Source organism: Simochromis diagramma, unplaced genomic scaffold (assembly GCF_900408965.1).
Source record: "Simochromis diagramma unplaced genomic scaffold, fSimDia1.1 OVJJ01000304.1, whole genome shotgun sequence".
Taxonomy (NCBI): domain Eukaryota; kingdom Metazoa; phylum Chordata; class Actinopteri; order Cichliformes; family Cichlidae; genus Simochromis; species Simochromis diagramma.
In genome coordinates, this window is record NW_024387030.1 from 4,565,437 (window position 1) to 4,577,967 (window position 12,531).

General features: G+C 40.2%; 2 protein-coding genes across 4 annotated transcripts; one reads left to right on the forward strand and one right to left on the reverse strand.

Annotated features, from left to right (window-relative positions):
* Window positions 1-1,136: 1,136 nt before the first annotated feature.
* Window positions 1,137-7,488, reverse strand: l2hgdh (L-2-hydroxyglutarate dehydrogenase). Its single transcript, XM_040042602.1, has 10 exons — window positions 7,295-7,488; window positions 6,095-6,210; window positions 4,557-4,708; window positions 3,433-3,564; window positions 3,187-3,349; window positions 3,055-3,089; window positions 2,805-2,972; window positions 2,344-2,501; window positions 2,114-2,245; window positions 1,137-2,024 (listed from the first exon to the last, which is right to left on the reverse strand). The coding sequence occupies exons 1-10, from the start codon at window positions 7,372-7,374 to the stop codon at window positions 1,829-1,831; spliced, it is 1,332 nt and encodes a 443-aa protein (XP_039898536.1). The 5' UTR covers window positions 7,375-7,488; the 3' UTR covers window positions 1,137-1,828.
* dmac2l (distal membrane arm assembly component 2 like) lies at window positions 6,727-12,460 on the forward strand. Of its 3 annotated transcripts, none has more exons than XM_040042607.1 (5): window positions 6,727-7,007; window positions 7,745-7,841; window positions 9,341-9,549; window positions 11,626-11,797; window positions 11,917-12,456. In XM_040042607.1, exons 2-5 carry the CDS (start codon window positions 7,747-7,749, stop codon window positions 12,029-12,031), a joined length of 591 nt encoding a protein of 196 aa, XP_039898541.1. In that variant the 5' UTR covers window positions 6,727-7,007; window positions 7,745-7,746; the 3' UTR covers window positions 12,032-12,456. The 3 variants fall into 3 exon arrangements, with proteins under 3 accessions (XP_039898541.1, XP_039898540.1, XP_039898539.1); XM_040042606.1 differs by lacking the exon at window positions 6,727-7,007 and adding an exon at window positions 7,556-7,648 and having other exon boundaries at window positions 11,917-12,460; XM_040042605.1 differs by lacking the exon at window positions 6,727-7,007 and having other exon boundaries at window positions 7,599-7,841.
* Window positions 12,461-12,531: the final 71 nt, after the last annotated feature.

The window sequence follows — 12,531 nt, forward strand, 5'->3', positions numbered from 1 at the left end:
TTGCCTCCTTGTATCCAAACTTTATAATTCATTGACTTAGCCATGGCACAGAAGGGCTGTAGTCGCCACAGTGGACCATCTCCCTAGCATCCTCCCCCTCAAACCTCTCCATGTCCTCCTCCACTACATCCATGAACTTCCTCCTGCCTGGTAGCTCCATCTTCAACATAATTTATCCAGTATATCCACTATCCCTCTCTTGTACGTGTTGCATCTTTAGAGCTATTTCTTGACATGAAGCCATACTGCTGCTTGGTGATCATCATCTCTGTCCTGGTATGGCTCATCAACTTTAGTCCTCTGTAGTTACAACAGTTTTACATATGTTCCTTGTTCTTCAAACAGTACAAGTACACTTCTCCGTTGCTCAGCCATCCAATCAGTCTCCGGGACTGTGTTAAACAGTGTGCTCTGGTTAATTGTGGTTCCCTAGGGTAATTAAATGTAAAATGGCAGGTAGAAACTTCCACTTCAGGCCCCTCTTTTGTGAAACCAGCTCCCAATTTGGAATAGGGAAGCTACTTTTAAGATTAGGTTCAAAACATCTCAGTATGTAATCATTAGTTATTATTAATCTATGGCATGTCTTTGTTCTGTCCTCTGACGCTCCCCCCCAACCAGGGGCTGAGGCTAATTCTGCCAGCGGTTTCTTCCTTTTTAAAAGGGAGTTTTTCCCTCCCACTGTTGCCAAGTGGTTGCTGATAGGGGACAGTATTAACCTTGCAATATGAAGCACCTTGAGGCAAATGTTTTTGGGATTTGGTGCTATATAAATAAAATGTAACTGAATTGGTTAAAAAGTCCACAACTCTCTCTCCATACCGCCACTTCATCCTCTTCAGTGCTGTAAAATCACAGCACAGTGAAAAATCAGCTTTAAACACAGCAAGGTTGTGTTTAAATATTCGAAGTTGTGGTCAATTCCCATATTAGTCATTATATTTAAATATAAAAGAATGTAGCCTACATCTTTAAAAAAAAAAAAAAATCCTCCAAAAAAACTAACCTAAAACAGAAACCACAAAAATGGCACATTTGTTTTCAAAAATATATATTTTAAAAATTACCTTAACATTCATTTGTCATAATCAATGTAATGACAGAGAGACAAACATCAGAACAGTTTTAGGAACATGTGCAGAGTTTGAAACAGATTCAAGAGAAATCACCAGCAGCTCCACAAAAAAATATAAATTTGCCTTGAAGAAAATATAAATAAGACAAAGACACTATTTAGTCATAATTTAACAATCTTTGTAGCACAACTGTCAAATGGAGTAAGAAGAACCGATCTTTCTTGGTAAACCGTGTGGTACATGAAGACTTTCATAAGCCAACATCTAGATAAAAGCCTCCATGATGACACCGAAACTCTTAATTCATTTATAGCAGACTATACAGTCTTCAAACTCCTCTTTCATACAGGTTGAAAAATCACATTGAAAAATTAAAAAGAAACCGTTTGTACTGAAATGTAAGCATTAAAGAGCCCTCGTTTAAATCTAAAGTGCACATTTACGCACAGTTGATGTACTTTGATATTATAATTTTAATGTTAGAAACTGATGATAATGCTATTGAAGTTACAAATGTAAAAAGCAGGTCATGGCAAACTTCATTTCTAGACAGAAATGTAGTGCACAAAATAAACTGTACTTTCATACGTGGTGGAGTAAACATACAACCTGAAGTAGCACCACGAAAATAAAAAAAGTGTTAAAAACAAAACCGCAGCAGATAAGTCACTTTATTCTGTTAAATTAAGGCCTGTCCTGTAATAAAGAAGTCATGACAGCTGGACTTTCTTTGGTTTTCTCTTCTCCCTCTGCTACAGCGTAAAACGGTTCTCCACCTCATCTGCAATCATCTCAGCAATGGCGAGGGAGGAGGTGGCTGCCGGCGAAGGAGCGTTACGCACGTGGAGCACTCGACTGCCCACGTCTCCGACCCCGCCGTCAAACACAAAGTCATCCACGAGGTTTCCGTCGCGGTCGAGGGCCTGTGCTCGAACTCCCGTTGGACCCCTGGACAGGAAACAACCGGCGGTTACAGAAAACCGGTCCTAACATTTATCCTAATATTGTGTAACAAGCACCAAGAATGATTTCTCTACCTGATCACATCACTCAGGGAAAGTTCAGGGATGTACTTCTGCAGATTTTTAACCTGTGCACCAATGAAAAGTCCTCTATACATTTCTCCAACTCCGAATGTAATGTTCCTCATTATTAGCTTCTGAAGGCCTCTGCAGGTAAACAAAACAAAACACAAATTGGCATCACACACTACGCAGCTGTTACACTGTGACTGAAATCGTCACATCTTCCAGGACAGATTTGCTACCTGAACAAGAGCGCATCAGCAAAGTCTTGAGCACTGAAGTCGTACACTTTGTAACCCTCCCTTTTAAAGGCGAGGACAGCGTTGGGGCCGAGCCAAATACTTCCATCCATCCTCGGGGTAAAATGAACTCCGAGGAACGGAAAACGAGGGTCAGGAACCTAATGAGAGATTTTACAGAATTTATTAGAAAACACAGACATGTTAAACCTGCAACAGGTATTAAAATACCCCACAAATAATGTGGATGCAACCGAGCTCTGCTTCAAAACTACTAAATTGGAATAGACCCCTCAAAACATCTCCAGGCAGGAGGAAAAAGAAGTCCACATACTGTAACTCACTTAGTTTTTCACATATATCTGGGATGTTCTGCAATTGAGATTGCCAAAAAATGATTTAAACAAACAGAAAACACCTGACTGTATATGTTTGCACCAGGAAAACATTTTCAGCAAACTTACAGGGTAAATATTTCCTTTGACCAGGTAATTTTTCTCAGGTTTCAAGACTAAATAATCTCCTCTGAACGGGACGATCCGTGGCTCCCGACTGCATCCAGATATCTGTGACAAACGGTCCGAGTAAAGGCCACCACAGGTCAGGACGTAACGGCACCGCAGCTCATTACCCTGTGAGAAAGTAATGATGCAAAAACTGTAAACAACAGAACACGATCTGACCGTGTGATACATTTGTTTTAACATGTCTTACTTTGTTATCTCTGACTGCAAGTGGATATTTCATTCCTGCAAATGGAATTTAAATAGGGAGTTGTGTTAGCTATACAATTTTTATGACAAGTTATGACTGTGTCAACACTGATGTGCACAACCAGCTTGTTACCTTCTGTGCTTCCTGATGGGCTCTCCTTGATCATGGAAATGTCATTGACCTCATATTCAGTTACCACAGTGCCACCTGCCTCCTTGAAGTCAGTACCATAACTGAGAGCCACCATCCTCCAATCGACAATGCCAGTGTAGGGCGAATCCAAGGCCATTATCCCCTGAAAAGACGAAATATCAAATATTACCCTGCATTAACACGTTTTTGTCCAAGTAAATGAGATGATGTTTGTTTTCTTTTCACCCTGCAGTAAGGCTCTCTGTCCCGGATGCCCTTGCCATCGACAATGGTGAGGTCACGCACGTTGTTCTTCATGCCGCGCTCATATAAAGCCTTCAGTCTGGGAATCTCTTCCTGCTCCACAGCAACGATGAGCTGCATGGTTTAAGACAGAAACACATACTGTATACTTCACTATTACCAACTGAAAAGTTTCAGAGTACCAACAATCGCTAAAAAAAACAAGCAGGCATCAAATCGTTGGTAACATACATGGTCCTCTTGTATTCTAAATAAATATAAGATTTTATTTTTTGCAATAAGAATTGGCGCTCAGTCCTTTTCTTTACTCTACGGGGCAATAAAAATTAACATCCAAGTCAAAGATCTTGGTTTGGATTTAATCTTTAGGGGGAGACATCAAAGCTGTCTCCAAAACACTCCAAATATTTGATCCTTGCATTGGATTTCATTCAGCTACAGAGCTGACTTTAAGACCCGTGTCTGGGAATAAATATACATTTCAAAGATTTAAAAGCTAGTTCAAACTTCCATCCATCCTCCCATTCCACACTGCAATCTCCAAACAAAAAAAAAACTCCAGAAAATCAATTTGAAGTAGGAACCTACCAGGACCTGCTGATTTCACAGGTTAACCACTGCCACCTAGTTCAATTTTAGTTGCTTTTAGTCGTTATGCTGCCTCCTGCTGGATTAAGCTCACCATGAAATTAGTTCCAACTGTGGGTACCGACTTTTCCCCCACTGCTTTTAATGAATATGCAGTTTTATTTTTTCTATAAATTTCCTGGACCTTGTCACCTATTTTTTCTTTACATTTCACAGTGGCTCCATAGCGTTGTGCTTAATAAGCAAGCAAATATCTGTTTTCTATCACAGACATCTGTTCTCACTGAGAACATATAGAACCAAGAGTACAAAACAATTAGCCCCTGGTAAAAATGGGTAACATTAATTAAACTGTGTAAATATGGATGAAGCTGAAAGGGCAGTAGGCTACTGTTAAATACAGTTAAACTAGTAGTATATTTCCTTCCCAACACTGTTGATAAATGTCTGCTGTAATTTCAGTCACTCAAGGTGGTCACTGAACTCTAAATCTATCAGCTTAACATACAGAGACAAACCTTTCCGCATCTCTTGTAAGGAAGTCCTTTCTTCTCACAGTACTCATAGGCTAAAGTGGCTCCTCGCACACACAGGCGAGCCTTCAGTGATCCCGGTGTGTAGTAGATCCCACTGTGAATGACTCCACTGTTATGCCCACTCTGGTGTAAAGCTGGTAGGTATGGACAAATTGAAGAACAATAAGAGAGAAGGGAGTATTAAGTCCTACAGAGTGATGGGGCGAAAAAGAAAAAACTGACTGAAGTAATTTTTTTGTTTCGTTTATTTATCTGCTCTGGGTGGATCATTTTAATATGCAAAAGTTTTAATTAACTTTATTTAACTTTCTGTTTGGTAAATATTAGGGTACACTTAGGAGATTAGCATAGCATAAAAGAGAGGAAAACAGTAGTTAATATTCAGGTGTGTTAATACAAAGCCACCATCTTCCCAGGAGTTGATGTCTCAACAAATTCTTTGGACTTTGGGCAAACAAGAACAAAGTGTGCATTATATTTGGCCACAGTGCACAGCGCCACATTTGGGGAAACTCAGCATAACAGCGCAAACAACTCAAGCACAGTGGTGGAGGGCTGATGGTCTGGGTTTGTTTTGCAGCCACAGGGCCTGGGCACAATCATTGAGACAACCATGAGCTCCTCTGTATACCAAAGTATTCTAGAGTCAAACGTGAGGCCATCTATCTGATAGCAAATGAGTCACGTAGGATTAAAATGATCCAATGCACAGCATCAAATCTACAACAGAAAGGCTGAAAAAGAAAAGAATCAACATGCTGCAATGGCCCAGTCCCAGTCCAGACCTCAACCTCACTGAAATACTGTGGTGGGACCTTAAAGCGGGGATTCTGTTAGGGTCCACTTGGGTCCCAGAGTCATCAGACAGTTAGCTGAGGGTCTGCCCACCTGCCTTTTTACAATGCATCAAATACGCATGCGTCCAGACGGCAGACTTGAAAGAAGTATAACAGGAATGACAAATCAGGCGTGGGTTCTCCAACTGTTGACTTCTGTGTCCACAACAGTAGAATCAGACTTAAGAGAATAGTGCACAAACAAATGCCTGCTATCATCGATGAACTGAAGCACTGTTTTAAATAAGAGTGCAAAGTTTTACCACAATGATGTGAGAGACTGAAGTCACACAGGAAATTATTAATTTAAGTCATTGCTACAAGCCATTATATCATGCATCTAGATCTATATATATCTATATCATGCAAGTTTTTCACATGACTGCAAATGTAGTATAAATATCTTATATACTGATTGGGGTAAAGTGTTGTCATACATCCAAAATCCTGCAATAACTTCAGAAAACAGTGCCAGAGTATGTTTGCTGGTTTGTTACATTTTTACAATGTTTTGGCTCTGTTCTCCAGGACATTTGATTATTAATGAAACAGTAACTAAAGGGAAAGGGCTTTCAAGTTTAAGAGTGTCAGTGAGTGGGTCAAAAATGTAGAGATTTGTGGAGAACACAAATCTCTACATTAACATGTTGTTCCGTGTCTTTACATCCACAACACTCCACTCACAAAGCTCCTTTTCTTTCTCCAGGAGGACGAAACTGAGCGACGGGTGTCTCAGAATCAGCTCTCTGGCTGTGGCCAAGCCCACAATGCCAGCTCCCACCACAGCTATGTCATATGTGCTGAAAAAACAAAAAGCAAACAGACAGGACAAAATTTAAGGTGGCTATTAATAATCGACTAGCTGTACAGATTGAAAAGGTAGAAAACAAAGCAGAATATTTAGGTCAAAGTCCAGCCATGGATGAGAAAGAGACCTTTGACACAGATGTTTGAGTTAAAGAGGTATTTGCAATTACAAATAGGATAGAAGAACCCTTCACCATATAGGCAAGCTAGAGCAAGCAAGGATCTGCAAGAACACAATGTTCACAAACATTTAAATCTTGTAACCAAGTGAGTACATTTTGTGGCACTTTTGCAACAGCCAGACAAAATGTCTTAATGTCCCACAAAACATTAAAGCAATAAATGCAACCAGAGATTAAATGAGGGACTATCACCAAATTGGTTAGAAAGTGTCAATGTTCAGAGATGAAACCTTGCTTGAGGGTTTCTATCATAACTAGAACAGAGTACCAGGACCTGTACAAATGCGCACAGGTGTAAGTAGTTAAGCCTGCCAAACATTTCACCTGTCAACCCGAGGGTTATCTCTGAAGAAGCTGAATTTAAGTAGGAAGGTTTCCCTTGCTCTTAATAATCATTAACTGTAATTTCCTATATTGCAGAGCTTCCTTAAAGTAAACTGGAGAGGGAGCTGTAAGCTGTGTGCAGCCTCTGAAAACACGGCAACTCTAATAACTGTCCTACCTGCTGGACACTTATTAAGAAATCATGGGAGCTTCTGAAAGTTTAAAATGACTTGGTGAAATGTGAATGGAGCGCAGATGACTGGAGAGGCAGACAGATGTTTTGTGTGAGTAAACAACGTGGTGTGAGGACCTAGCTCATGCAGAAGGTACAGATGTTGTTGAATCTATATCTTGGGGAGTTGGGTGTCCTTGGCAGTGACTAGGACACCTGTGCTGGATTTCACTGACAGCTCAGTGAAAGTTGCATTTTTGGGCAGGTTCTTCTGCACATTTTCCTACCTATCTGTACGGATTAAAGAAACTAGCACCCCACCACTACTTCTTCTCTCACATTTAACTGAACAAGCTCACACTTATGCACAAGTCATTGTCTTTGTGGTGTCAGCCTCACCCGTGTAGCTGTCTGCTTTGAATATCCTTTAACAGTCCACCAGCAGCCTTAAAGGACGCCCCGCTCAGGATCCGGATCATTGTCACAGCGTTTAATAGCAGCTCAAATTAGCCTCTTCATTGTATAAAAGCCAGGAGCGACTTTCCTTAGCTCCTAGTGTTCGTGTTTCCTCCTCTCGCTCCCGTACGTAGAGCCGCTAACGTTCCGCTCTGACGTAAGCGCGTCCAGCCAATTGGATACCGCGTTTTTTTTATTCGTGATACGTCGTTAAGGTTAAAGGTTAGAGCTATGATGGCTGCGCTCTGAATGTAAACAGTAGTGTTTGTCAGTTGTCCTTTGCTTGTGGGAGGACAGGTGAGAGACGGGATTGTTTATGTGTCGCAGTCCTGCGCTGTTTGTCGGTGAGAGCCAGCAGAGGAGATAACTCCCAGTGCGCAGTTTGGCTTTCAGATATGAGACTGTTGTCGCAGGCGGTGAAGTTTGCGGGGACTCACCCGGAGAGGAGCCGCAGACACTTCTGGGGCTGGCTCAATGCCGTTTTCAACAAGTGAGGCACCTTTTTATTAACTCACCTCCACCTTAACAATACATCACTATACGAAAGTCTTGAGCCATACTTTTCTTTTTCTGGACATTAGCTGCTTTTTCTCTCATTTTGAGCCCAGTCCTTGTACCTGACTATATTCAGAGACTTAACCCTGACCTATGAGTCAGACAAACATAAAACAGGCATCTAACTCAAGGAATGAACCAGTGTAGTGTCAACACATAACAAAAAACTTGGCAAACACCCCTTTAAAACGTGTCTTTAGGCACTTTGCTACTAGCAGCCTGTAATTTGTTCCTGTTTCTGTAGCTGAATGTATGAAAAATGCTAAATATAATACAGTTTGATAGGCATAAAATAGGATTTTCACACCAACAAGATGATTCCCAAAGAGAGATTAGCTTAAAACTTCTTATATCTCAGCGTGGTGTGTCATTAAAATTGGAAACTGGACATGTTGAGTACAAAATAACAAGTGAAAAGCCACTACAGCTTCTACAGCAGACAAACCTATCTGAAAGTGATGTCCTTAAGAAATATAAAAGAAAAAGAATCCAGGTAAGACTTGACACAGGACCTGAGAGATGCACCTGGATCTTCTGTTGATCGATCTAGTCTTCACTGAGGCCTCACTGGAAATGGCCTCGGTTGAAGTATGGCTATAAAGAAGCCGTTCTTAAGAAAGAAAGAAAGAAAAAGCGTGATGTATGCTAAATCATACAAGAACCTGACCAAAAATCAGTGACAACAGGTCTGATGGAGTGATTCATCAATATGTACTGAAGGGGTCAGAAGAAGGATACAATAGTGAGTATCAACAGCCATCTGTAATGCACGGTTGAGGCTTTGTCATGGTTTGGAGCTGTGTTTCAGACAACGGTGTTGGGATCTTGTCAAAATTGATGGAATTATGAACGCAGAAGAGCAAAAGTCAGTTTTTGATCCACCATGCAATACCATTTAGAAAGGATCTGACTGCCAATGGCTTCATCTTAAACACATCGTCCATCCAGTAAAAGCATAGCTGGGTAGAAATGGACACAATGGGTCAGCTACAGTATTATTTTTTTCCCTAAACAAAGAAAAGAAAGCCCACATTGAAACATATCCATTTATCTAAGATCATATAAACAAAGTCTAAACAAACACTTAAACAGAAAAGCTATTTCTAGGCCTGTATTTATAAATTAATTTTCACTTTTGTTTCATTTACAGAGATTTTTGCTTGTAACTGTTTAGTAAAGATGAGGAATTACAGTCCAGTGTCGCTTAAAATAATTTTTTTCATGTTAAATAAACTGACAACATGTTTGTTTTTGTAAACCGTTGATGATTAGTTTAGGTTTTAACATTTGCCCTAGTGGGGAAGTTGTCAATAGGACTTTTGACTTTTGTCTCTTGACCCTTCTTCCCTTTCTGCACCCAACAAATGTGACCCGTCACATTTCATCACATATCAGCATGTGCAGTACTTTGACTGTTTGTTGATCTTCACTCAGGGTGGACTATGAAAGGATAAAAGCTGTGGGCCCAGACCGAGCAGCAGCAGAGTGGTTGCTGAGATGTGGTGCTAAAGTGCGCTTCCAGGGTTTTGATCGCTGGCATCTCGACTACAACGCATTGCCAACTGGGTCTCTGGGCAGATACAAGATCCAGGCGATTGACGCCACTGAATCCTGCATCATGTACAAAGGGTTTGACTACCTGGGTCAGTGTGGAGAACATCATGTTCTTGTTCTAGACTCATTGACGTCTTCACCTAATGATCGCGGATGTTGTCTCAGATATATTTAAGTGTACAGTCACACACCTGGTGAGACTGTTGTCTTGTTAATTAACAGAAAAAATGTTCATGGTGAGGAAAACATTGATGAATTAATATTGTGTTTAATGGCTGATCTCATATCACAGAAGAAAGAAAAAAATCCATATTCTTAGATTCAGAGGGTTCGTCATCTGCACTTAAATATCCTTTGGATGCCTTTTGGATAAGTACTTTGTTAACCTCAGATATACATGCAGTTGTAGTCAGAAGTTTACATCCATGGACGTGAATCTCACAATTATTTTGAGCTTTTAATGATTCCTTTGAACTGTGCAGATGTCATTAAAGATGTGCAGCATACACAAATGTACAAATTTGAATTTACTTCAAACTTTGGGTCAGAAGAATACATACAGGCTCAATATATTCATAGTCAGCAACAAGCTTCTGGCATAATTTTGGATGTATATTTGACCACTGTTCTTGGAAGAATTGGCAGGGTTCCTTAAATTGTTTAGTTTCCTGGCATGGACACAGCTTTTAAACAGTCCACAAATTTTTGATAGGTCTGAACTCAAACCTGTCGAAAATTTGTGGACTATGTTTAAAACATGTAAACTCTGTGTGGAGTTTGCATGTTCTCCCCGTGTTTGTGTGGGTTCCCTCCGGGTACTCCGGCTTCCTCCCACCGTCTAAAGACATGAAGCTTGTGGGGATAGGTTAATTGGAAAATCCAAATTGCCATTAGGTGTGAATGTGCGAGTGAATGTGAGCGCGAATGGTTGTCTGTCCCTGTGTGTTGGCCCTGCGACAGACTGGCGACCTGTCCAGGGTGTACCCCGCCTCTTGCCCTATGACAGCTGGGATAGGCTCCAGCGCCCCCCGGGACCCTGAAAAGGAGAAGCGGAAGCGAATGGATGGATGGATTAAGGTTAAGCTAAACAATTTGGAAGTAATCTTAAGATATTCCATCCACTTTCCAGCTTAATGTCCGTGTCGTCTGACCATTAAAGGTTTCTCCAGAAAGCATTTAGCTTGTCCATGTTGGGTGCTGCAATTCTTCAAAGTATTGATCAATCCAATGAGTGCTGGTAAACAAATCCTTGTTGTGGTCGATCATGATCACTAATGAGTTAATAGGCCCTGTCAAGTTAAAAGACATTGTAGAACCTTCAGCGTACTTATTAAAAGATTTAGGGAAATGCGTGTATATATATCGTTTTGAGTGTATACATCTTCAGCCCTGTATGGATTAGAAAAAAATCAAAAGCAAATTCAAATCTATGCACCCAGTTTTTGTTTTTAAAGTGATTAAAATGTGTGCTGTGCAATCATTCCACCCTGGAAAAAGAACTGGTCAAAGAAATCATTAAAAAAATAAAAAATTTTAACTTTAAAAATAAAGTTATATATGTCTCGTATATAATATAACAAATTAAAAGCAACATTGCAACAAAAATATGTTACAAAACTGACAGACTGTGAACTTTAATAAGGGACGCTTTGATCAACAAGGACAGAACTCAATATTCTGTACTTCCAGCTTCATAATGATCTTGTTGACCTAATGATGGCACTGGGGGAACAGAACATAAGTCATTAGGACTTATGTTCTGTTAACATCAGTAAATCCAGATGTTGACATATGTTAACATAGGTTATTTCCCTTTGAACTCGCTTTGGATTAACATAGTAAAGAGTGTGTTTAAATTAAAAATTAAAGCCAAGTTCAGAAAGTGTAAATTTTGCATTAGCTTCGACCTCGACGGTTGACCTGAAAGCGATTCCCTTCCGTGGTGTTAACAAGAAAGGCGAGGGGAAAGTGCATCTCTCTTAGACTAATTATCTAAAAGTGACGCAAGTGTCCGGGATATTTTACACCAAGCAGGCAGGCACGCACGCTTTCTCTGACCTTGCTGGCTGCTGAACTCCAGTATATATATATATTTAAAGGAGAGCATGCCTGAGTCCCTTTTCCTAAACGTGCTGATGCCATTTTTTTAACGTTGATTTTTCTAGATGGTTTGAAACATTTGGAAGAAGTCAAGTTCAATAAGTGTATCTACATTGAAGATGCCTGTCTGGAGAGGCTGACCTCCATAGAGAACCTGCAGGAGAGCTTGTACATGATGGAGGTGGTGTCGTGTGGAAATGTGACTGATAAGGGTATTATCGCCCTGCACAAACTCAGGTCAGTGTTTATTGTTCGCTCCAAAGGAAACAAATTTAAAGTACTGCTTGTTTTAATGGTGCTTTTTTAAAAAAACAATCTTATAACGAATGAAGTAATTAGGCAATGCTTCCTCTCAGGAAACTGGAGTATCTGTTTCTCAGTGATCTTCCCGGAATCAAAGACAGACAGACAACAGTTGACAGGCTGCAAACTGCACTTCCACATCTGGAAATACAGCTGGACCTGGACTGATCGTGTGAATGGCACACAGCACAACATCCATTATTCTTAGGTTTTGAGGGTTTTTTGTCACGAGAAAGTGTGGCGTAATCATTCACAGAGTTGTCATCTCGTCAGTCCAACAAAGAGTCAAATGAAATCGCTGGTGACACTAGTTCACTGTGATATTTATTCAAAGTAACTCCATATGTGTGTACATAGAGAAAGCAATTGAAAAGGTTTATTTTAAGAGTAATTTACATCTTCTTTTTAGATTATTTTGGCATTCATCATTAAATATCTGAGGACAAACAGATGGCTGAAAACATCCTTAGCACCAATATTCCAGAGACGTTGAGTACAGTGTGACTGCTGCTAATAAATGTTTGTGAAAGTGGGATAAAGGATGTTTAATGTCTGTATTTACTCCTAATGTCAATAAATAAGATTTTCTGAAACGCTCACGAGCAGTTTAACTTCATGTCCTGCATTATAACTTACTAAAATAACAAACAAGTTGCTCTTATAAAGCC